At 42.9% G+C, this 25,289-nt stretch overlaps 1 protein-coding gene across 10 annotated transcripts in view; it reads right to left on the bottom strand.

The window, feature by feature from the left end:
- The window catches only part of Bcl11a (BCL11 transcription factor A), a 96,972-nt gene that overhangs the window by 3,569 nt on the left and 68,114 nt on the right, over window positions 1-25,289 (bottom strand). For 5 of the 10 annotated variants that reach the window (XM_047523209.1, XM_047523208.1, XM_047523206.1 and 2 more), the window contains 2 exons: window positions 12,037-12,138; window positions 4,709-6,731 (listed from right to left, as the gene is read on the bottom strand). In XM_047523209.1, the coding sequence (XP_047379165.1) occupies window positions 4,711-6,731; window positions 12,037-12,138 (2,123 nt within the window). In that variant the 3' untranslated portion in view covers window positions 4,709-4,710. The remainder of the gene's footprint in view (window positions 1-4,708; window positions 6,732-12,036; window positions 12,139-25,289) is intronic. The other 5 variants (XM_047523212.1, XM_047523215.1, XM_047523216.1 and 2 more) reach the window with 5 other exon arrangements.

Here is a 25,289-nt window from a genome sequence, read left to right as displayed (position 1 = left end):
AAACCTACACAGCTGCACTCCAGAGCTCCTAATAAAAGAGCAATAGGGACACACGGAAGTTTTATGGCCATTTAATATGGTGGAGCAGAAGTCAGCATGTCTAAAACCAGTGTGGCACTGGGGAATATTTCTATCTGTCTCAAACAGCATTTTGGATTCCATTTTGGAGTAACCTAATCTAAAACACACGTATCTTTTCTCAGCTCACTGACAAACACCAAGTTCTCCAAGGTACTCTGTCCCCATCCTATCTTAGCTCCTGTGCAATGTTCTCCAAAATCCTCTTAGTGGACTCTTCCGATTCCCACCCAAACTGGCTTTAAAAAAAAAAAAAAAAAAAAAAAAAAACCTAGTTTCTCTATACTTTAAAAAGATAAAACTCTTCTTGCCTCAGATGAAAGGCATTACATGAAAAGACCACCTTAACTGGCACTAGGGCAAAAGAACTGAGCAACAAAAAATGCTACCACAAGAAGACGACAGAACAGCTTTTGTTTTGGTTTTTACAAAAATAAGAACAATGTCGGATCCATTCATCTACACTGGGAACAGGAACACAGTATCACAGAGGCATGTGTTGTAATAAAGCAAATTGATGCTGCGACATGCAGTATTTGTAAAACCGACAACACAGATTTGTAAGGAGGGATTTTAAAAAATAAGCCTAACTTGTTTTTCAAAGGCATAGCATAAATCTGTTGGTCAAAAGATAACTGAAGGGTATCCCCACTCTCACTTGCTGTCAGTCAGGTAGACTCTAGGAAAACATGGAAACGATCTGTTGCACATAAGGTCTGTGGGGTCTCAGAATCACAAGGCAAGCTACCCTCATCTCGGGAAAGCAGGGTCTGATTCCAGAGTGTTGGCTCTGTCTGGCTACCCCTGGATGCTGCTTTCTGCTCTTTTTTTTCTCCTCTCTCCTTTTCGATTTGTTTGCTTGTTTGGTTACTTGACGACTTGGTCTCTGGATTTTTAGGTCTGAGGGCTGGGGTCATTCTTGTTATGAGAAACGACTGTTAGGTAGAAACTAAAGAACTGATTTCTTTTTAAAAACATTTTTTACATTACATTCTAAGATAGGACAATGATGGGAGAATAGAAAAGAACTTTTAGACAACAAGAACAGCAAAAAATCCAAAGGAAATAAAAGTTGAAGATGCTATTACCAGCAAGTTTTTCACTTAATAGCTGAATGGATTTCTGCTAAGAGATGGAACAAAAGTTTTTAACATCGGACTGAAAACATCTTCAGTTTCTTGAAAATTATTCTAGAATTGTAAAGCCTAATAACTATGTCCATGGTTTGAGATGTCTATTTTAATATAGTAAGTAAGTTCCTTTAGGGTATAAGACACGCATCAAAATGCCCATAGAAATAATCCTGAAAAAGACTGACTGGCCTTCTCTTAAAACCTGTTATTTTCTTGAAAGTAATTTACAGAGTGTGTCAAATGAGGACACAAGAAGCTTACATTGTGTACTTTAATTTTTTTTTATTTTTTTCAATAAAGGGACAAAATGGGTGTATGAACAGGTTAATGCAGACAACTGCCAAAAAAACACAGACAGTGGTTTTTCCAATAGAACTTAACAAAGACCAGAAACAAATACAATAAAAAGCCAGGTTGTAATGACCTTTGGTCATCCAAATAAAAAAAATAAAAACAAAGAAAAATAAAAGATCAAATTAAGTGCCTCTGTTTTGAACAGGGCACATAAGCAATAATAAATAGTGACTCCCATAGTAAAAGATAAAATTTCAAGTTACGACAAACAGCTTTCATTACAGGAATAGAAAAGGCCAATAACAAAATATTCTGCATTGCCATTTACAAAAAAGTATTGACTAAAGCGGGCTTTCTCTTTAATATGCTTTGCATATGAAATTCTTTCCAATCTAAATATAAAGCACCATTTAGTTTTTGGCAATGAAAAAAACTGCAAAACATTGGTTTTTTTTTTTTTTCCTTTTTTTTTTTTCTTTCTTTCTTTTACTGCATATGAAGGTAAGATGCTGGAATGTAGGGTGATAGAAGGAAAGGGACAAAAAGCACACTACATAACAAACCAACGTTATTAGCTTGCAGTACTGCATACAGTATGGCAGCAGGAAAAAGGAACAAAAAGGATATGTACAACCCCTATGACAGCCATCTGTGTGACATTCTAGCAGGCTCCCCCAAACCGCCATTATATGGCTTCTCATCTGTACAATGTCACACTTTTTGTTTTTTTTTTTTTTTTTTTTTTGAAGCATACAAATAATTTGCACTATATTATCCTGCCAAATTAAAAAAATATACTGTGGCAGCCTGTCTTTTTTTTTTCCACTACCAAAAAAGGTACATTGATACCTTTTAAGAGAACAAGCAACAGTTAAAAATACAAGCTTCAATATAAATACTATAGTGCCTAACACTAGATGAACATTTAATTCAAATACCATTCTAGAAATACAGAAAAAAGACCATAAATGTGTTTTAGCATAGGAATCAACATGAGTGTGCATTTTCCTATATTTAAGTACTATATAATCTTAAACCTTTCCCCAATGTATGTTTTTTTACAACCTGAAGAGCGGTGTGTAATCCAAGGCATAGAATTTCCACTACCATTTTTAAATGGATAACAAGTCTTGTAACACCACCAAGACAATGGAACCCTAAAATGCAGTTCCCCCCTAAACATAATGAAGTGTTTTTTAAAAAATTTTTTCTTAACATTTATATTTAAAAAAGTTTTGTACAAAAAAATCCTTGCACTGTAGAAGCGAAAGCAATCATTCATTTCTATGTTAAGTGTATTCTGTTTCCATTCACAGCGCTCGCAATGTTGCGTCCAAGTAAGTAAGCTCATTAGTCAAGTAAATGGCTGGCAAAGTTTTTTAGTTTTTTTTTTTTTTTTAAATGCTCATCAATGAGATTGTGTTCAATTTTTTTTTTTCAGCATTCTTGCAACTTTTCCCTTAAGTATAGACCTGTAAACTGGGAAAATTGTACAGTGCACTTAATTGTCCTATCTGAGCAGGTTTATTTTATACTCAACCTCTGTATCTCTGATTAGAAAAAGATACAGGTATCACAGGCAGAGTCAAGTGCTATTTGAACACCAACTGGGGCAGATGCTAGCTTAATAAAAAAGAAAAAATTAAAAAAATAAAATAAAAACAATGAATCCTCTTCCATGTTAACACAAATAGCACACAGTGTATGGAAAAGAAATGAAGTACAACTTTTAGGGAGCACAGACATATATACTGCTACTCTTAAAATTCTTTCTCTTCTTTTTTTAAGAATGTCACATTTAAACGCAAGTCTTAATTCATAGTTAATCATCATTGTATCAATATTAGCTTATATACCTGTTCTAGTTTAAAATGGCAAATAGTACCACGTTGTGCTAATAAATCACTTCGTTTTTTCCTCTGTTCCCCTCTGTCAAACCTCATTGTCAGCCTCTTCTTTTTTAATATAGTATACTAGGTTTTAAGTTTATCATTCGATTGTCCATTTGACAACCAAGTGGATTTGGATCTATTTCTTTTGGTGCCAGAATTTTTAAAAGATATTATTTAAAACAAGTATCTTTGCAAAATGAACTCCTTACCAATGTATTTAATCATGTTCCAGGGCTTTTGCACATTACACATTCAATTTAATCATTGTTTAAAAAAAATAAAACTTTGGGCAAAGCAGCCCATTTCTTTTAAGCTCTCACCAGGAGCAAAGTAGCTTTTATACTGGTATAATCAGTTTTTGTTCACAAAGTTAAACTAAAGGGAAAATGATGATTAACTAGGACATAATGGGTTATATTTTTAGGTAGCCATTGTTGTGAGAAATACAATATAGAATTATACACTAGGTCCTAGGGTTTATTACCTCACCCAATGCTGAATTAAGCTACAAGTTTATAACAAGTAAAAAGAACCATCGATGTGGTTTTAATAGATCCAAGGCACTCATATTTTAAAACCAAATGATAGAATAAACTTGTTCTGTTTTTCTGTTAATTTGTCAATTCAAGGCCTTTCTTTTTCTTTCCTCTCCAATTGATACATTTAACCCTTTAGAGACAGACATTTAGCTGATAGTTTTTTTTTTTTTTCAGTGCCATCTATTCTGTCTGTAGAGGGTTAATCCAAAACTGTTTTTCCTTCTCACGTTATAAAATAAAACTGTACATGATATGTATTACAGAATGTATGCAGCATGGTCTTTTTCTCTCTCTCTCTCTTTTTCTCAGAACGGAACTGGAAACAGCAACATGTTTGCTCAGCAACGAATTAGGGACAATTTAAAATAGCCATAACATACCATACATGCTGTCTAAGTTTTAAAAAAAAAACATACACAACATGTAAATTATTGCACAAGAGAAAGGCTCAAAGTTTGCGTAAAATGCAATAGTATTGCCCCATACAGATCATGCATTCAAACGGTGAGAACATAAAGAAAAAAAAAAAAAAAAAAAGAAAAAGAAAAAGAAAAAAGAAAAAAGAAAAAGGAAAAGAAATAAAAACAGGTGTGCTGGTGACAAGCACTCTCATATTCTTAGCTTCCGTTACTTCTGTTTGTTTGTTTGTTTGTTTAAATCACATGGGACTAGAAAAAAATCCTACAGGGAGTGGGGCTGGAGGGCTATGGGGAAGGGGAGATGGTGAAAAAAGGAGGTGTCGGGTGGGAGTGAGGGAGGGGTATTAATATACCTCTATTCAGTTTTTATATCATTATTCAACACTCGATCACTGTGCCATTTTTTCATGTGTTTCTCCAGGGTACTGTACACGCTAAAAGGCATCTTACAAATTTCACATTTGTAAACGTCCTTCCCCACCTGGCCATGCGTTTTCATGTGCCTGGTGAGCTTGCTACTCTGGGCACAGGCATAGTTGCACAGCTCGCATTTATAAGGCCTTTCGCCCGTGTGGCTTCTCCTGTGGACAGTGAGATTGCTACAGTTCTTGAAGACTTTCCCACAGTACTCACAAGTGTCGCTGCGTCTGCCCTCTTTTGAGCTGGGCCTGCCCGGGCCCGGACCACTAATATGGGGCGTGCTCCCTCCACTTCCCGTGCCGCTGCGCCCCGAGATCCCTCCGTCCAGCTCCCCGGGCGGCGTGGAGAAGCGCAAGCTCCCGTTCTCCGAGGAGTGCTCAGATGAGGAGGCAAAAGGCGATTGTCTGGAGTCTCCGAAGCTAAGGAAGGGATCTTTGAGCTGCCTGGAGGCCGCATAGCCGGCGAGCCACTGCGAGTACACGTTCTCCGTGTTGGGCATCGCGGCCGGGGGCAGGTCGAACTCCTTCTCGAGCTTGATGCGCTTGGAGAAGGGGCTCAGCGAGCTGGGGCTGCCCAGCAGCAGCTTTTTGGACAGGCCCCCCGAGGCCGACTCGCCCGGGGAGCAGCCGCGGCCGTTAACAGTGCCATCGTCTATGCGGTCCGACTCGCCGGCCACCGAGTCTTCGTCGCAAGTGTCCCTGTGGCCCTCGGCCTCGGCCAGGTGGCCGCGCTTATGCTTCTCGCCCAGGACCTGGTGGAAGGCCTCGCTGAAGTGCTGCATGGAGCTGAGCACCATGCCCTGCATGACGTCGGGCAGGGCGCGGCCCTCGTCGCCCACGCCCACCACCGCGCCCCGCGAGCTGTTCTCGTGGTGGCGCGCCGCCTCCAGGCTCAGCCCGAAGCCGTAGTCCACCCTCTCGCTCTCCGTCAGCTCCTCCTCCTCCTCTTCCTCCTCTTCTTCTTCTTCCTCGTCGTCCTCCTCTTCCTCCTCGTCCCCGTTCTCTGGGATCAGGTTGGGGTCATTCTCACTCTTGAACTTGGCCACCACAGACTTGAGCGCGCTGCTGGCGCTGCCCACCAGGTCACTGGTGCCGGGTTCCGGGGAGCTGGCGGTAGAGAGGCCATCGTCGGACTTGACGGTCATTGGGGACGACTTGTGCATGTGCGTCTTCATGTGGCGCTTCAGCTTACTGGCCTGTGTGCAGGCGTGGTCGCACAGGTTGCATTTGTAGGGCTTCTCACCCGTGTGGCTGCGCCGGTGCACCACCAGGTTGCTCTGAAATTTGAACGTCTTGCCGCAGAACTCGCATGACTTGGACTTGACCGGGGGCTGGGAGGGAGGAGGGGCGGATTGCAGAGGAGGGAGGGGGGGCGTCGCCAGGAAGGGCGGCTTGCTACCTGGCTGGAATGGTTGCAGTAACCTTTGCATAGGGCTGGGCCGGCCTGGGGACAGCGGTGGGCTAGACGTGTTCCCTGCCAGCTCTCTAAGTCTCCTAGAGAAATCCATGGCGGGAGGCTCCATAGCCATTGGATTCAACCGCAGCACCCTGTCAAAGGCACTCGGGTGATGGGTGGCCAGGGCCATCTCTTCCGCCCCCAGGCGCTCTATGCGGTGGGGGTCCAAGTGATGTCTCGGTGGTGGACTAAACAGGGGGGGAGTGGGTGGAAAGCGCCCTTCTGCCAGGCCGGAAGCCTCTCTGGATACTGATCCTGGTATTCTTAGCAGGTTAAAGGGGTTATTGTCTGCAATATGAATCCCATGGAGAGGTGGCTGGGAAGGACATTCTGCACCTAGTCCTGAAGGGATACCAACCCGCGGGGTCAGGGGACTTCCGTGTTCGCTTTCTAAGTAGATTCTTAATCCATGAGTGTTCTGTGCGTGTTGCAAGAGAAACCATGCACTGGTGAATGGCTGTTTGCAAGTTGTACATGTGTAGCTGCTGGGCTCATCTTTACCTGCAAAATAATACAACAGCAACATCAATGTTTAATCACCGAGGCGGGCATCAGCAATTGCTTACTCATGTTCCACCCTCAGTTTTCCCTGCTGGCCCCACTGCCCCAATGCCTAGGCCCTTACAGACCTACCCCTATGCCTACATGGTGCCTGGCCCACCTGGTGGTTGGTGCCCAATAAATATACATCAAGTCAGTCTTTCTGCCATTAGACTCTGTTCTAAGAATTCTATATCCACACCCCAAAGCAGGAAAATTCTGACCAATTCAAGATTGAGAATGAGGGTTCCTATATTCTAGGGACCTTGGCAAATGTCTTCTGAACCTTCCAACCTTAAGGGATGTGGTTGGGAGCAAGCCGTTTCATCTGTGTGCCTGTTTCCTCATCTGTTAAAAGGGACTTGGACAAGGTGACCTGAAGGAAGCTGTTTTGCTTCTCAAATCCTATCAACCTAGTCTATTCCTCTCTAAGTGACAGGTGACTTTTCTAAGTAGGCAATCATTCCATCTAGATGTCAAAAAGAGGAGAAAGGAAACTCACTATAGTTCTCTGTAGCCCCACTGAGGCTTAACCTGAAACATACTAATTGTTGACATTGTAAAAATAAGAAGGGACTCAAAAAATTCTTCGGTGGAACAAAGACTAGCAACATTCTCCCATCCCAGCCTATGTGCCAGTCAGTGAGTTCTAATCTGGACTCTATCCATAACCCCCCACAGGGAACACCCATTTTTAATCTCAAGAAATGTTGTGAAAATCTCAAAAGAAAAATTTAATTCAGATTTAACTGAAAGGCTGCATGAGATGCTTAGGAGTTGTCCCCCAGTGCAGCAAATCCAAGTCTGAAGAAGTTAGGAGGAGTGGCTGGTGCCAACTTCAGCAGACACAGCATCCTGGTTGAAGGAACAGTTAAGGCCGCCAACACCATGACAGGCAGCAGGCTGAGCAATGCTACACTAGCCTCCTCCTCATTATTTTGAGAGGCTAACAACGTGAACCAAATTATACAACATCCTGCGCCCTCGGCTGAGACTCGGCTCCAGTTGAGAAAGAAACAGAAAGATACAGTTCAGCTAGTCAACTCTTTGGCCAGTAGCCAAGCCGTCTGGAGAGGGGCCCTGCTTAAGTCACATTATTTCTCTCTTGCTGAAAAGAACCCGAGAGTGGTAAATGCCACTTTGGCAAAGAGGGGGCCAGCTTGACTTCACGAAATCATTCATTTTGGGAGATAGCTAAATTAAAATGTACATGTATGTGTTTTATATATATATACATATGCATATATATATATATATATATATACATATATATATATGGAGTAACTAACCAACAGTTTACCAGTCAACTGCAGCCTTAAAAAGGGCACAAGTGATGGTGGCCTAAGGATAAGGATGAGAAGAATAGATAATGTCCCAGGGATTCTGAAAAAAGACAGGGCTTAAAATATAACTGAGAAATAAACTTTCTCCCTCTTTTAAAAGAGGGGCTAGCAGAGTTCCTTCAGCCCACAGCTAGCATTTGTCAGTAACTTTTTTAAAAGGACAGAATTCACCAGGGAGCTAAAGAGTGAGAATGAGGAATTCATCAATTATATGATTCCTCCATTTAGAAAGAAAAGCTGGCAGGGTCTTCTCAGGAGCCCCAAACACTCATATTCCAAAACAAGCCAGCCTCGCTCAAGCACTTGTCTAAATAATGGACTCCTGCCCTGACCTTGTAATTTACTTTACAATGCATTTATAATCTCACTCAATATATCCCACTCCTGGGTAAATCTCTTTAACAAGATTAGATGGTAAGATACCAAAATTAGGTTTCAAACATTTGTCTAATGTGGAAGGGCGAAAAAAAGCAGAAAGATTTTGAAAGAAAACGCTGACATTAGTATCACATTATCTGCCTATTTTGGTTCGCCTCCTCTCCTCAAAGGGAAATAAAAAGCTTCATTGAGAGTATTTTCATAATTTTGTTGTTGTTGTTGAACAATGACTTGGGTCCCAAATAGACAAGGAAAAAACTATCTGGTTCCAAGTACCATGACCCTCTGTGGCCTTCTCCTTTGTTGCCCTAGGACTCTGGGTTATCATCATACATTTAGCCTGACAATCGGAATTGGGGACATAAAAAGGAAATTTGTCAGCTGAAGCCAGTCCTTCACACTTTCATCACTCCAAATGCCTTAAAATCATATTTTACCCTTATAATCCTCTCCTTAAACCCAGGACTGGACCCATAATTAGTGATGCAGTTCCGTGTGTGCCATGATGCTGCTGCTGCTGATAAATGCTGAAATCTGTGGCATACGGCACTACGTCAAGAAGCTCATTTGTATCCTTTCCAAGAGGCTTCAACAAGAAAAGTCCATTTTATTTTGCTGTCCTGAGCTTCTTAAAATTTTTTTTCAGAGCCAGTTATGTGATTATGTTACAGTATGTTAACACTATGATGCTATCCCTCCCCCTCTCATACATCAGGTCAGAGAAAATGGCATTTTATCTTATAATGAGGATACAACATAGAGTTTTCACTATCGCATTTTAGTATTCCCATCAACTAGATATTCTAGATCATGAGGGCAGCTAGTGTAATCATAATGTCAATGAGAAGGGCTGTTACGATTGAGACTAAAGATTACACGGAAAGAGCTGCTTTGAAACTGGTAATTATTACCAGTCCACTAATAGCAAATGATGCATTACAATTTCACCATATAATCTGTATTTCACTCAGCTCGTGCTGGTGCACCATATTATATTACAGTGCTCACAGATTCTAAATTCCTAAACTGCAGTCATCAATAAATGTGTTACTTGCCATAATTTGTGAAATTACTTTGTTCATAACATCTTTGATGGTTTAGAAAGACCAGAATTGATTTCCTGCGTGGCAAAATTAGGACTACATTGATTTATTGACGTGTAAAATATAATAATATTCTTCATTTACTCTGATAAAAATCAACTTCTCGATTTGAGAGCCTCATTGGGTATTCACTGGGATTGTTTTGATTTGAAGCAATAAAGTGAGACCTGGCCCCCAAGCGTAAGAACCCAAGGCACTGAAAGGGTTAAAGGCAGGGGTTAGCCTACCTCCTGGCTTTTATTTTGTTTTATGGGAAGGAATGACCTCCATTTCTAGTGTGTCACCAATACAAAAAAAGTCATGTGACTTAAGCCTCAAAATTTGGAAGAACAAGGAGGTCTGAAGTGGGACCTCTGGTTCTGTTATTTACTAGCTTGCGACTCTGGGGCCCTCATTTAATTTCTTTGAGCCTTATAACTCCTATCTGTAAAATGAGCATACAAACAATGCCTTTAAAGAATTGTTGTGAGGTTCAAATGACAGAAGCATCTAAAAGCCCTCTGTAAACTATCAGGTCCAACATGCATGTGAGTTTTCATTACTACCGGGTGTGATTAATTACCGAGGGTAATGACTGACTACATTACATGCCCAGTACACTTTCAGAGGAAGGTCCCAATGCAGGCCTACCCCAGGCTCTGGTTAAACAGGCAGGAGAGGGAAATTTTAGGTCACTCTTCCACTTTCACAACCAGGGAGGCCACAAAGCTGTGGGCTCTAAAAGCCAAGGACAGCTGCTCAAAGCAATGGAGTGGGGTGGGCATCAGCTCTGCCCTAGTACCTTCTGGAACTCCACCATCCATTTCTACATACCTTGTTCTGGTCACTTCTAAACTGGTCCTTACCAGCCTGGGCACCAGCAAACTATGGACCTACCCTTTGTGGGTAGCAGGGAGAGGATAGGGGTTCTATATCATGCTCCCACTTGCCCACCCATCAGATCACACCCCCAGCCCTCAGAAGGCTAAGCTGAAGACAGAATAATAAACTGTTTCCCTAGCCAGCAGCCCTTGGCCTCTCGACTCCACCCTCCTCTCCACTTCCCCACTCCCTCATCTCCTTTCCCTCTGAGGGTGGCTCTGTTCCCACAGCCAAGTGCAGGCCCCAAGCACCCCCAGGAAAAGTAGAGCTCTTCCCACTTAGTCAACAGGTTGGGACTCGAAACCATGAGTCCAACCCCTTAAACTCTGCAGTGTGTGACCTAACCCAGGCTTAGGCCCAGTTTAGGGGGAGGGCAGATGAGGTGCTGTTAACCCCTGCACCACCCAACCCTCAGGACCCAAGGGCTTGTGAAATTCCTACAATAACTCTTTGTTGCCTGGGATTACCTAGGAGTTAACAAAAATAAACAACTGGCTTTGAATGTGGTCTCAGGGTGCATGCCCTGCCCTGCAGACACCATTCACAAGATGGGTAAGTCTAATTTCCCTCCGGTATTAAAAACAGTCCCCTTTCTAGCCTTCACTCATGTACCTTATTCTTTGTTACTCCCTTTCTATGATCCTTTCTTTTTTCCTTCCTCTAACAGGTTTTTTTTTTTCATTTACTTGCAAAATAAAAATTAGATGTCACACTTCTTTATTTCCTTGAATCTGCTTTTTTTTTTTTTTTTGGTGGGGGAATATGAAACAAACCCCTCTCCCCAACATTCTAGCCATGCATAATTCACATCATGTTTCTACATAAGACATGCAAACATTACTTTCTAAAGTAACATTCAAAAACCATTTTCATAAATGAACATTAAATTTTACCAAAGGTCCCCACTATAAAAGTTAACTTAAACAAGTAAATTGGGCAATGGTGGTAGCAGTGATGGTGGTAGTAGAATCTATATTTTTAACTACAATGCTGTGCATTTTCTTCTAAAACTAGAAGAAAAATAAGCAGAAATTATGTGTATGTGTGTATATTTATATGCATATTATGTGCACATATATAAAATACCATGTATATATATAAATCTACCATGTTCAAATATACATATAAATGCATAAATAGCAGGCATTAGAATAAGTCAGAAGTAACTCTAAACTGATGCCTTGTGATTCTGGCCTCAGCTAAATGGTACACCATGGAATAAATTCAAAGTCCTCCAGGAGGCCATGGGAATGAATGTCCAGCAATAAAATGGACTCTGAACTCACAGAGGTATCCAGCCACCATCCGGGCAAAACCCTAGGGAAAACACTCTCAGGGATGAGTGGCTGTCAGCTCCCTGCCTTCAGTGAGGAAAGAATGAAAGAGAGGAGGGAGAGAAAAGACTTTCAGGGCTGAGTGGAGTGGGGGTGTGGGTGCCAAGTGAGTAATGGAATAATACATATGCAGGTGCCAATCTGTTTTGGAAGCAACTCCCTTCAGTACTTAAAAAGTAAGGGTAATTTCTAGAAACTCTCATCTCTAAACACATGGACATTTGTAAAAAAATAATGCTCAACTTACAAATACCCTGCGGGGCATATTCTGCACTCATCCCAGGCGTGGGGATTAGAGCTCCGTGTGCAGAACGAGGGGAGGACAGGCCCCTCCAGTGCAGAAGTTTATCTGTGAAAGAAACCCAAAATCAAGCACTGCAGTCATAAACAATGTGCATCGTAAACCACAGGATATCACATTTCAATTCCATTAAAATAGATTAACATCATTACAACAGCCTTGCAGATAGTTAATAGGCCCAAGGCCTGAAACTAAAGGAAAGTGGTAAGTTGTTTCCCACAATTTTTTTTTTTTAAATTTTGAACTTTTTGGACAAAAGGGAAAGGGTTTGTTTTAGGTGTAGAGGTAGAGGGTAGTTCTTAGGTTCAGTTGCTTGATTATTTGTTGTTACTTGTTTATCGTTGCCATATAAATAGCAAGGAGAAAATTGGTAATTTTACATTTATATGACTGGAAAAAAGGAATTTATCTGCAAGGCTGGCTTACATGCATACATTGACTCAACTTTATAGACAAACCCAAGCAAAAACCAATAAGCTAATAGGAAATGAGTGGGTTTTGAACCATTTTTTATGGGACATTTCCACTCTGCCTTCCCCATTCCACACCCCTCTCCCCATGCTGTATTTACAATAAGACCTTTAATGATGGGGAAACCTCAGGCATTTCTGGACTTGGTCAGGCCATACTCTAAAATTCTATCAATGGGATACCTGTTGGCATGCCTTTTCATAGTGCAAAGCAGTGGAGAATGATGATTAGACTTCTGGGATTAAAATAATTTTGGCTGGATCCCCACGTTGAAGGTGCTGGATTGTATCATTAAATGATGAGGAAAGAGCCAGCATTCAACAATAGCAACATCCACAAACCGGGGCCCGCTTTCCCCATTCAACTGCACACCTGGTCAAAAAAAAATGATTTTTCGCACTAATAAACATAAATCTAGCAGTCGATCACGTGTTCCTAGCACTGATGTTTGCGAGAAAGGAAATTTTGGTTTATGCAACCTGGGAATTATCTGGTGTCTGTGGTATGTGTCTAGGTTTTCCAAATCCACCTTTAGCTAACTAATGATGTAGATGTTAACCTTGACGCAGAGTGGAAGATAGATGGAGTAGGAGACATTGTGTGTTCTAGAGGTTTGGAGTTTGTGATGACTAGGGGAGGCAGGAAAGAAGAAAAACAAACTTTGAATGTGAGCAAACAGAGTATGTTTTGTATTAGCTTAATAATAAGAGCACTTAAAAGTGGTCATTGGTATACTCTAGGTTAGCAGATCCCACATGTGAAATACATCCTATTCTCTTTGAGCACATTGCCAAGTGCAGCCAGGGCAGTTGGGACAAGGTTCCCTTTCATGAGGAACCTTGGTGTGTGGCTTCAGAAAGCTCTTACACAGATGGCATAAATCGGTTGTGACCAGGCTTCCAAAGGGAGGCCATCTAGGAGGCACCGTCGAGCCTGAGACCATCTATGGAGACATTTCCTCCTCTCTGACCCAACACAAAATAACAGCCACAAAATGAACCAATAAAAGTGGAAAGACTGGACTTAGGAGAAAAGTATCTCTACATCTGGCTGCTTATGTTAAATGAATCGCAAGTTCATGGTAAAATTAACTCTAGATTTAGTCCTAGTAGTTTATAAGAAAAAAATCCGAGAATCTATTTTTTTGCACCTGTTAATGCCTCAGCAAGTTAGTTTGTTGTGGAGACTAGAATCCTTTTCTTAAGGAAACCTACACAACCTAGGTATCCGTAACCCCAGGACAAAAGCAACAAGATCTTTAGACCTTCACATGAGGAACGTCTAATTTCAAATTTCCTGCCACTTATTCCAGCAAGAAATGGGAGAACCGTTAGCCCATTCCCAGCTAGGCACTAGCATGTCTCTGGTTGGTAAGCTTGTCTCTTAACCCATTACCACCAAACAAGCTGAGCCTGGAGCAGTAGCCTAGACCAAGTGGCAAAATGAAGTCACACGGACCAGAGTATCTGGCATCGTGGTTTGTTTGAGGTTTTAGTTTTTGAATTGTAAAAACTTAGAAATTGTGAAGTATATGTCTTCATTTTACAGATGGGGAAACTCAGGCCTTGAGAAATTAAGTAACTTACTTGCCCACTGCATGGTCTTCAATGCCTAGAAGAACCAATAAAGAAGTCTCTCTCTCTACTGACACACTGGGCAGCATTTAACAACCTCATGGGGGCAGCACTTAACAGCCCAGAGGTGTGAAGAGAGGGGCTTTCAAAAGGTCCCAATGAGCTGACTTTGTTTCACAAATGGCAAACAATGACTGCTCTGAGCCTCCTGGCCTCAGCCCCACAGTTTCATTTCACCCTCTACCTCTGCTTCCCCTGAAGAACTAGCCAGCTAAAGAGAAACAAAGCATTGCTACCAGCCTAACATGCTATTCACTTTAGAAAGTGGCACGCTGTCTTTGTGCCAGAGACTTGGCCTTGCATTTCTCTTCCTCCAGGAAGAGGGTCAAAGCAGAGCCGGCTGGGAACCCAGCTGATTTTGCTGCTTCTTCCACTAAACACGTCCATAATATTCTCTTTGGTAAGGAGAATCGACATTCCCACAAGAACTGGAAATGCTAAATTGTTAATAGCCTCCCTAGGGTTTAACTTCTTGCTATGATGCCTTCAATTATTTCATCACAGCTTAGGCAAAGCAAAGTATCACAATTAATGTTTCTGAGCGTCAAACTCAACAAGCGGCACTGCCCTCCCTGGTTGAGAGGGAGAAAAAGCAGTGCTGGTGGATGGCTGCTTCTCTTCCCAACCTCCTTTCCATTCTCCCCAGGCAGAGCTGGGCTCCACTGCCAGCTGAGAAGGGGTGTGGCACTCTTAAGGAAATGGTTCTCAATGCACAGACCAGACCAAGCATCAGCACCACCGGGAAGCATTTTGGAAACACAAATTCTTAGACCTCACCTCTGATTTACTGGATCAGAAACTGAAGAGGGGTGAGGAAGCAGCAATCTGTGTTAAACAAGCCCTCCAGGTGACTCTGAGAGCCTTCAAAGTTAATAAGTCCCATCTTAGATAAGGGGCGGTAAGGATCTGGGAGCTTTGATGTTCCCTGGGCAGAGATTCATGGGCCATGAAGGTGTCATCCCTTCTGCCAGGACCTACCTCCTTTAGGGCAGGAAGAATAAAAACCAGGGGAATCCCTAAGGGTCACTCCACATGAAATGAAGAGGTTCCACTCTATCCATTCGTCATCAATGAGAATGGGGAATAGACTCAGACCCAATCTCTTCATCAAGTGACGAGCTCTCTTAGCATAAGACAATACACAATGTCAGAAAGATGGCATCCTCACTTCTGCATAAAATCTTTTGAAATATTTCGGCTAGGGATGGGGGTCAGTGATAAAGCACTTTCCTAGAATGTGTGAAGCCCTGAGTTCGGTCCCCAGCACTGTTTAAAAAATAAAAGCTGAAATGTTTGAGCATGCGGCATGGACAGAGCAAGTACAGGACTCCTGTCTCCCTTTCCAGACTCTTGACATATTGCCTTCTTTAGAATCAGTCTCCTTCTGAGCTTTGTGCTCTCCTGATGGAAGGTGGTTCAGCCTGTTCTGTTTCATAAAGTTCTCTCTAAACCCATTCCACTTGGGTCTCAGAAATGCCTTTTGCATTATTAAGTTGCAAAGTTTCCTCATGGCTGAATAAAATGTAATGAATCTTATTTTTGGGGTCTCATTAAAAATCTGCAACAAATCAAGTATGGTTTTGATTTCAGGTTACACATTGGTCACTTTACATTTCTAGACTAAACTGGGTACCAACTTTTGACACAGAGCTCTATAAGTTCCACGGGATATCCCTGGAATTTAAGGTCATTAAATCAAGTTTTTGGGTTCCACAAGAACATGTCAAAGATGTCTTGACTATAATTTGTGATTTGTTTCTGCAACTAAGTAATATAACTACTTTACTGTCTAATAATCAACAAGTAATATTCTGATCTCCAAGTATGCAAAACAGCTCAGATCAAAGCATCACTTAATGACTGCTTCAGGTGCCCAACTTCTATCAGGTATTAAAAGATCAGACCTAGGGACTAAGGATGTGGCTCAGAGGTAGAGCACTTGCCTGGCATGTGTGAGACACTGGTTTAATCCCCAGCACCACATTGAGAGAGAGAGGGAAGGAACAAGAGAAAAGAAAAATCAATCCCAAGTCTCTCCACAAGAGTACATAGACATATGCTGTTCACTGAAATGTATATGTGTATGTATATATTTATTTTCTTAAGCATACATTTTTAGATATGTATGTCTTCAAGTGGAACAAAATATCTTATAACCTCCCTTTCACCTTGGGTCCTCGAGAGGAGAATGGAAGATACCCCATCATGACCAGAAAAGATCTCTACACTGGGGACAAGCCAAATAAAGGACTTACACAGTCCCTTTCAGCTCCAGGATTCTCAAGCCCCTCCTCCTCCAAATAGCCACCTTCTAGGTCACACTTAAAGTGCACACTACATGTTCCCTAAAGAATCCAATTCAGTTCTCAAAACAATTGCTGAATTCCAGCCACAAAAACAACAGTGTAGCTTGTCTGGGCTAGAAGTTTCTTTATCTAATGGGAGAGTAAATCCCTGAAATGTCCTTTCTGGTCAGCTTCTACCTCTTGACCTTACACATTACCTTGACTACCAGCTCTACTCTGAAGTCTTCACCAAGAGCATTCTAAAGCAAACACTGGCCATGCCTGTGTCTTGAGTTGTGTCAATCTGGATGGAAAATGTGCCAGCTTTATCAGTGCTAACAATTCCTAATTAACCTTCTGATAGTGTCAAAATCACATTCCCTTTTGTTCTAGAAATGAGCATTTATATGACCATTTTTTTCCTTATAGCTTTTTGTTTTTTACACTGGCTACTGTTTTCCCAAATCAAAATGTTTTTTAAAAAGTATATTCTACAAAGAAGAAAGCAAGCAAGAATTTTAGATGCCATACCACAGAATTTCTTTGCTGAAACTTGCTCATGGTCTTTATATTACTTGATAGTTTACCAGAGATTTCAATTACATCGATCACTCATTTAATTTTTTCTTTTTTCTTTTTTTTTTTTTTTTTTGCTAATTCTATCCTCTTACAGTATCAATTATTCAAACAACAGATTACTAATTTCACCTTTAAGAGTCCTCATCCCAAGTCTTCTTTCAATTAGAGGGGGAGAGAAAGATAGCATCTTTCATGCCCCTTTATCTATAATAATGAAAAAAAAAATGATGCAAGGCACCAATCTGTCAGGCCTAAACAAAATTTTCTGCAATCTGTGTCTTTAACATAAGCAAAGCATATAATTCAAAAAAAGGAGGAAAAAAAAAAAAAGCTTGCTTTTCTGAAGAATAACTAAACCGGACTAAACCGGAGACATTGTGTTCCATCTTTGTGTTGAAATGCAGATTTCCCACTAAAAGGCAAATCCTTCATTTCAAAAGGTTGAATAGGATGGTACTTAAAAAAAGAATTCCAGCTGGTTAAATTTAGGGTGTTGAAAAAAGTTCATTCCAATAATATTCGTTGGCTCTGGGCCCAAAGTATTTTCACTTGATCGTGAATTAGATAAATTTTTATTACGCTTTAAGCTTTTGCCTCAGAAAGGAGGGACTTATCTAGGAGACTAGAAGGGCAGCTGCATAAAAAGACAAATTGTCTTAGGACAATTTTTTTTTTGTTTGTTTAACTATGTACCTTACTATGCAAAATGTGTGTTCCCAGGATAAATCCCATTCATTCATTCTTTCATGCATTCATTCAACAAATATTTACGGAGTGCCTACAATGCCCAAAGCAACGGGACAGCCTCTGTGGGTAGTACAAAGAAAACTCAGAAGCAGTCTTCCCCACAGGAACCTACATCTAGCAGAGAAGATAAGGCCTGCACAGAAATTGCCCTACTGAAGTGTAGAAAGTGTGTCATAAGAAAGGCACAGGAAAACTGCTATGAAAATTCAAAGAAAGAGAAATTACAGTAGGTCCTCAGTGTCCATAGGGGATGGGTTCTAAAACCCCTTTGGCTTCCCCGATCAGTATATTCTCAAGTCCCTCACATGAAATGACATGATACACAAGCTATGCAACCCTCCCTTACACTTAAGTCATCTCTACCTGACTTATACTGTCTAAAAAAATGCAAATTCTAAGTAAAGGGCAAGAAAATATCTGTGCATGTTCAGTATAGATGCCATTTTATTTTTTTCAAACATTTGCAATTGAAGGTTGACTGAAATCCTTGAATGCAGAACCCACTGAATACAAAGGGCTAATTGCATGTATTTCCCTTTGGAAGGGAAGATAGAGATTTTAGAGGAGAGTAACTTAGGAGTTAGACCTAGAGAGCAAAGAGAAGAACTTTCTGGACAAAAAGAGTAGGCATCTGTGTGCAGAGAGAAGCAAAACTCAAGATGTACGGTCACAGGGGCTCAACAGGCAGTTACATTCAAATCAAAATGTTGCACACCCATTTATCCAGTTGACAGAAGAGGCTAAATCATCTAAATAAATCCTCTGAGGACTTTTGTGGAGTCTTTAGCTTTTGCGAGATCATATTTTCAAATACTAGATTTTCTTAAAATAAGGGACACATGCATGTGGATTATTGGGAAACTCTAGGAAAGCGCATCTGTCCTGTTTTGCTTCACCCCCCACCTCGAATTTGTCTTCCCTGATGGATTGTGGGTGGTCTGCAGAATCCATTCTGTTTTATTCCTCTGAGTCAGACAAACAAGTGTTGATAGCCATGTTCTTCTTTTCAATACTGCCTCCCCGGCTTAAATAATCTATTTCAGATGTGTCATTGCCAGTTTAAGATGGGCTCATACTTGCTGAAACATTTTCAACAAATGACTGCAAGAAATGTTGAGCTTTTCCTACACAGCTTTGTCTCTTACATCATCAACTTGACCTTCCCTCCCAATTTCCCCTTTCTTCTCTTCAAAGCCATGGGGAGGATGGGGGAAAACTTACTCTGAGCCCTTATGAGGATGCTGTGTGCACACACAAGCACTTTCTTCTATTAGAGGTATTTTTCAGATTGTTCAGAGAAATTTGGGGACTATTTTTAAAGATGCCTTTGCCCAATGCCTTGAGTCTCACTACAGTCCTTCCCCAATTCTTCTCTTGCTGAAGCAAAGTCAAAATTCTTGGTGTTTCCATCCTAACTGCCACATACTGACCATTTCTCATTTTCAGTAAATCCCATCCCCTTTCAGGCCTTCAGTCTTCTCCACTTAAACAAAAAAAGAAGGCTGGATGGTGTGGGAGACACCTGCATCTTGCTTCCCAGGCTTTGCCTGAACCTCCCTTGGGACCTTGCAGGCATTAGAAAGAACCTATAGGAGAGCAGGCCTGGGCCTGGGCCTGGACCCTCTGCTCATTCTTAGATTGGGATGTGAGCCTCATGGTAGATTTCATCCTCCTGGGACCCAGATTTGGAAATTCACCTAACTGAGCTTCAAGGAGGAACCCAGGTAAGTGCTAAACCAATGAGAATGAAGGTCAGAAAACCAGGAAGAAACTTCCCACACACCCAGGCTAAATGTCAAGGGAAAAGGTCTCTGCAGCCCGTGCCAGAAGGCCAGTGGCAAAGCTCGGCCTTGTTCCAGAGCCTGGTACCTACTGTTCAAGACAATTCACACAGGACTCTAAAAAATATGAGTCCTCTACCCAGCCACCTCCAAACAAGGCAGCAAGGCCCCAGTGCCTTGTAGTCCCTGCCCTGGAATAGCATCGAGGGTTCCTGGAAAGCCCTGCGTAAAATGAATTTCTGTAAACTGAATCACATTTGCTAACCGACAGAACTTCAGAGAGGTTTCGTCACCCTCCCAAGCTCATCGAAAATTGGCAGGGCTTCTAACATTTTACCTTTTAAGTGCGTTCCCGCGCCCCCCCCCAACATCCTCTCTGTCAAGTAGTTAATGATCTGTAAACAAACACTTTAAATTCAGTGGGGGAGCTAACTATTAAAGGAACCCTGTGGTGAAACCTTTTGAAAAGTTAACAATCTTTCTGTAATGTGAAAAATCACCCTCTAATTTATCAGTTTCCATTGATGAGGTTTTGGTGTGTATTGGGCCTTCTGAAAGTGGGGCGCACTTGCAATCCATGCCTCTGAGGTGAGAAGGGATGAACGGGAAAAGAAGCTGCTCCCAATACTTGGCTTTTTCTCAGACTGTCCAGCATCACACAAATGCATTCACAGACACCCCAGTCCCGAAATGAAGAAAGAAATGGAAAATCACAGTCTCCAACACCTGGAAAACCTTGAAAACCACATAGGAATGACAACCAACCCCCATTAAATATTAGATGCCTGAGGAGGGTGGAACTGCATTTTCTGAGGGGAGGATGAGGCATGTGTCTGTGACCATGGAGCCAATGAGAATGACCATTTAATTCTGATAACACCTTCCAGGACAAAGGGCCTGTCTATCAAAGACAGCAGAACACACAACTCCCAAATTACTCTGAAGAGCCACCCCTAGACTGTTTATCTGTGTCAACTCACAGCAAATGTCATTTATGTCTCTAGATCACCATTTTGATCAGTCTCCCAAAAGTACCAGAATAAAATGAAGAAAAACAAACATAGTGCTTACACAGAGACCACTGAGGTTTTGTTTGTGGCCCAGTGGAGGCAGAGAGTAACAGGAAGGGACAGATACAGACAGTGGATGTGAGAAGGCCCAAGCAAGATGGCAGCCCAGCCAACTGGGGAACTTTATGGTCATAGCTTCCATGACACATCTGTGCCCCTCTTCAATGAAGGGGTCCAGAAGAATGAGCTGGTCCAGGAAGACTCTGGCAGGACTCTCCCACTACTGACAGAGACTCCTGCCTCCCAGCTTTCTTAAGGAAGAATGTCCTGGCCTTCCCCAGGAAGGAAATGGAAGCTCTTAGAAGCAGTGAGGGCAAGGTTGGGCCTCAGAACCTTGTCCTCTACTTGGGGATCACTACTCCTCATCACTCACATTAGGAGCCCCCAAGGTGGACCACTAGAGAATGTGTCCTCACAGCCACTTACGGGCAATCATTTGCATTTCTGGGACTATAAAGAGGTGTGCATACTTCAAGGAAGGTGGGGGAAGGCACACACTATGGGACTATTACTCTATGACATTCTTGGCTAAGAGAAACAGAACTGACCATTCTCCAGAATTAAAACCTATTATGTCCTGTGGCTAACACAGAACAGCTTGGAAATTATGAGAACTAATTTAAGGTTCAAAGCTAAAAAAAAAAAAAAAAAAAAAATGGTCTAGCAGGTCAGGCTCTGACATTTCTTCAGGAACAAAACTAGGCTGCCCTCTTGCCTGAGGTGAGGCTGAATCAAGGAGGGTTCCAGTGCTGCGAGGACAGGCCTCCTCCCATGACAGCAAGTCCTTCTTTCAGAAACAGGCCTTTGCCCGGGGCAGGCAGCAACTGCTACCGGTCTCCTCAGTCCCTCAGCACCTTCACGCCTCCCAGGCACAGAGCAGCCCTAATCTCTCTGACAGCGTCCCACAGAACAAAAGACAGGCTTGTTTTCTTGGCTTCATGGTTATTTTCCTGGCTTTTTATCCAGTTTCTAATCCTTCATTTATACCACCGACCAATCCAGAAAGAGTCCCCTGAACAAAAAGGAGATGCCTGCAGGTCGAATCTGCAATCACTCAAGAGGCCCCAGTCCATGGTGTGAGGTGCTGCTGGCTGTTCTGGGGTTTATTAATTCTGCTGATGCAGTGGGAGTAATAGCCCAGGGTCCCAGACATCTCCAAGCTCCTCTAACCAGGGATGTGCCATTGTTAACTCCTTTCTGTCCTTTGAGTCACTTGGGAACTCAGCTTGTAGACACCTGGCCTCTGGGCAAAGGGGCCATCCTCCACAGATATCAAGGAGGGCTAAAGGAAGCCCACGGGATCATTTTTTATTCTGAATCCATCTGAGGCTGCTTGGGGTCGAGGTCCCAGAGTCCAGCATTCCCAGCAACACTCCAGTTCCCTCCCACCCCTCACCCTGAGTCCCAACCATGAGGCTGACCTGAGGCCACCAATGTCAAGATCTCTCAGGTCTACTAGGAATGTGGAAGACTCAACTCTTCTGTAACAAACCCCTCAGGCTGAAATCTTTTTGCTTCCACAGCCTCAATCTTCAACTGCCAGGTAGAAAGCCCCCTCTGTCACCAGCCCATAGATCTCCGCTGCCATGGTGCTCAAACCCTGTCAGGCGGTGGGGAGTGTGGACAGCAGGCGGACACGGTTTCAAAGAGGCCGACCAGGCAAGAACCATCCTGTACTTCTGCCCCAGCTCTAACGCAATAAAATGTCTTTTATCAATGTAATTCAAGGCAAAGAGTCAAGGGTCTGTCACCATTTTAAAAAGGCTTATTACATGGCCACAAAAATTTGCCTCAGGCTCAAACCTGGCATGTAAGGTATCAGCGTGGGACAGGCTCTTTTGATTTGATTTTATTTTCTTACAAAATCTGAAAATGAAACGCTTCTGTCCCTCCCTTCCACCAACCGTTTTTTGATTTATGGAGAGGAGGAAAGAAATCTGAAGTTGACAGGTTGAGACAACTCCACTCAGCTTTCTCACTCAAAAGCTGCTTTTGTTAAATTGTACTTTGCACTGATGGCCTGCGGCTCTTGGCTGACTCCGGTGGCTCCTTCAGCTTGGAGTAGGCTGTGGACTTCCCCGGGAAGAGGCCCCACGGAGATTACTGCTCCCTCTGCACCAAGGGTGGGGCAGTGGAGGGGGACAAAGGTCAGGGGCTGCAGACACGAAGCCAACTGGTTAGACAACACAAGGGACTGCATAAGGCTTGCCTATCTTTTGACCCTGGCTCTCCACTACATTTCTCTTGGATCCAGAACTCCAAGTCACCAGCATGAAACTACCCCTGGTTCTGCAACTGAAGTTCAAGCCTTCTGAGAACCAAGACTACATCATCTGGTATGGCCAGGTATGCAGCACTATGCCGTGAACTTTTCTTCCTGTTGGAGAGCTATTCTAAATGACCTGCTAGAAAGAACGGAACACAGACCCAGTAGTGACCAAGGGGAAACCTTCCTTCCCTTCCCCAAGTCATGGATGTCTCCCTAGTAAATGATTCACTAACCAAGGAGCCTCTGGGTCAGCCTTGAACCAGGAGATGATTATAGCCCCTTGAAAGTGGCTGCTGGCCCACTGGTTCACTGTACTATTTTGGCAATCTCTAATTGTGTATTTACTCAATGGTTGTTATGGACAATCAGGTTAATAATTCACTTTCCAAATGCTGTGTAATTACACAGTTAGAAGAACCACAATGGATGTCAAATTTCCTTAAGTTTTCTGATAAATTCATCCCAGTTAGTAGTCTGGGTCCCTTTCCTTTCCCCTTCTCAATTTTTTCTAAGCATTCCTCCACACTTCCCTCTCTATCCTCACGCCCAACCTGTACCCCCAATCTTTCTGTCCCCAAAGAAAGAACAATGTGAAGTCCATCCATTCGAACCCATAGCTCTAAATAGTTTTGCTCTATTAAAGGGGCTTTAAAAGGCCAGGAAGCTAGCCATAGAAGCCACATTAAAAGCTGACAGGCTGCCCTCATCTGCCTCCCTGCCTCAGATGCAGGCAGAACACCTGTAGCAGCCCACACCTCAACACCCAAGAGGCACCAGACCCTGGTTCAGCCCAGGGAAGAAAGAAGACAAAGCACCATGTGCTCCAGGAGGTCAGGGCTTCCCAGGCAACAACTGGCAAGGGCCCTGGAATGGGAAACCATGGCCGGCCGTGGGCTTGGGAGATCCCCAGGCAGGGTTTCTCTTCCCTCCCAGAGCCCCATGCCCAAGCCCAGCCACCCACCTCTACTTAGGACATACAAGGAGGTATGAACATAGAAGCAAGCACAATCATTTTTGAAGGGGGGAAAAAAAAGGAGGAGGGATCCCAGAAAAAAGAAAAGGAAAAACAACATTCAAAACCCAGGACCTCACCTCTGCTCCTAAGACCCAAACCAGACCCTTCCTGCCTGTTTTATGATTTCTACATACTGTAGCTTACCCACCCCATGAGCACACAAACTTGTTTCCAAGGGTCAAAGTAATCTCTTCCCCCAATAGGGCAGTGGGACCAGGAAGATCTGGGTCAGCCAGGGTTGCAATGGAGGTCACTCAGGCCACAGGGAGCAGGGTGTGGGAGAGAAGGAGGAAGGGAGAGAATGACAGAACTGTCCACGGCTGGCCCCTGGCAAAGATAACTATAGCAGAGACATCACTTCTCCATTCCCATGGTTCATGATTTTTTAAGTCATTTTTTGGGTACTCCGCCCCACGGTCTTGTCTTTTCCATATTCTCTGGCACATACAACCTAGGGCTCCAGTGTTTTCAAAGGCTTCTATCCCCCCCCACCCCAGATGGGATTAATTCTCTAACAGACCCTCCAGTGTGTTTTATGCTGCAGGGGGGTGGGGAGTGGTGGCTTTGGACCACCATGGTGCCCTGGAATGATAAGAGCTCAGCATGCTGTCTGAGAAGTGAACTGGGAAAAAAGCCTCAACAGACAGACAGACAGACAGAGATTTCTCAAACTCAGGAACCCCCCCACGCCTGAGATACACAGACCTTCCATGGAACCTCTGGTCAGTTTTAACCTGGTGCCAAAAGGATGGGGATGGACTTTGGTGTCCCAGCTGAGCACATGGCTGTCACTTGCACATCAAGGCACTTGTGACTTAGAAAGAGGCAGACCTGTTAAAGGGGGATTTCTCCATGCTCAATACATGTAGGGCCACTCTATCTAGGGAGTTTTATTTGGTTGGAGTTATGGGGGGTTGTTTGTTCAGGTTGTGGTTTCTCTTCTTCCATTAAAAAAAATTGGAGCTGCATTTCAGCTTCCTGTTCATGGAGCGGACAGAAGGAGGGTGTGCAGTGGAGGAGGTGTGTGGGGAGGAGGCTGAGAGATGGAGCAGGGCCGAGAATATCCGGAACTGGAGAAAAGTGAGAAATGGAGCTTTTTCTTGGCTTCTAAACAGTTGTAATTTCCACGCCACTGCTTAGTTCCTGGGCACCCGGCATCGAGAGTGGGAAAGGGGCATGTGACAAGTTTGCCACAAATCAGGATTTGGCATTTAAATCCACAGGAAGCAAGAAGAATAGAGGGACTGCTTATTTATAGATCTGCAGATGAATTAAACAAGATAACCAAAATGTACTTCTCGTGTCTCTGAAGGAGCAATTCCATTTTCAGACTTGGAAAGTTCCCCAT

The sequence above is a fragment of the Sciurus carolinensis genome, chromosome 13 (genome assembly GCF_902686445.1).
Source record: "Sciurus carolinensis chromosome 13, mSciCar1.2, whole genome shotgun sequence".
Taxonomy (NCBI): domain Eukaryota; kingdom Metazoa; phylum Chordata; class Mammalia; order Rodentia; family Sciuridae; genus Sciurus; species Sciurus carolinensis.
The sequence above is the reverse complement of the archived record's forward strand: the minus strand, read 5'-3'. Positions and strand labels throughout refer to the sequence as shown.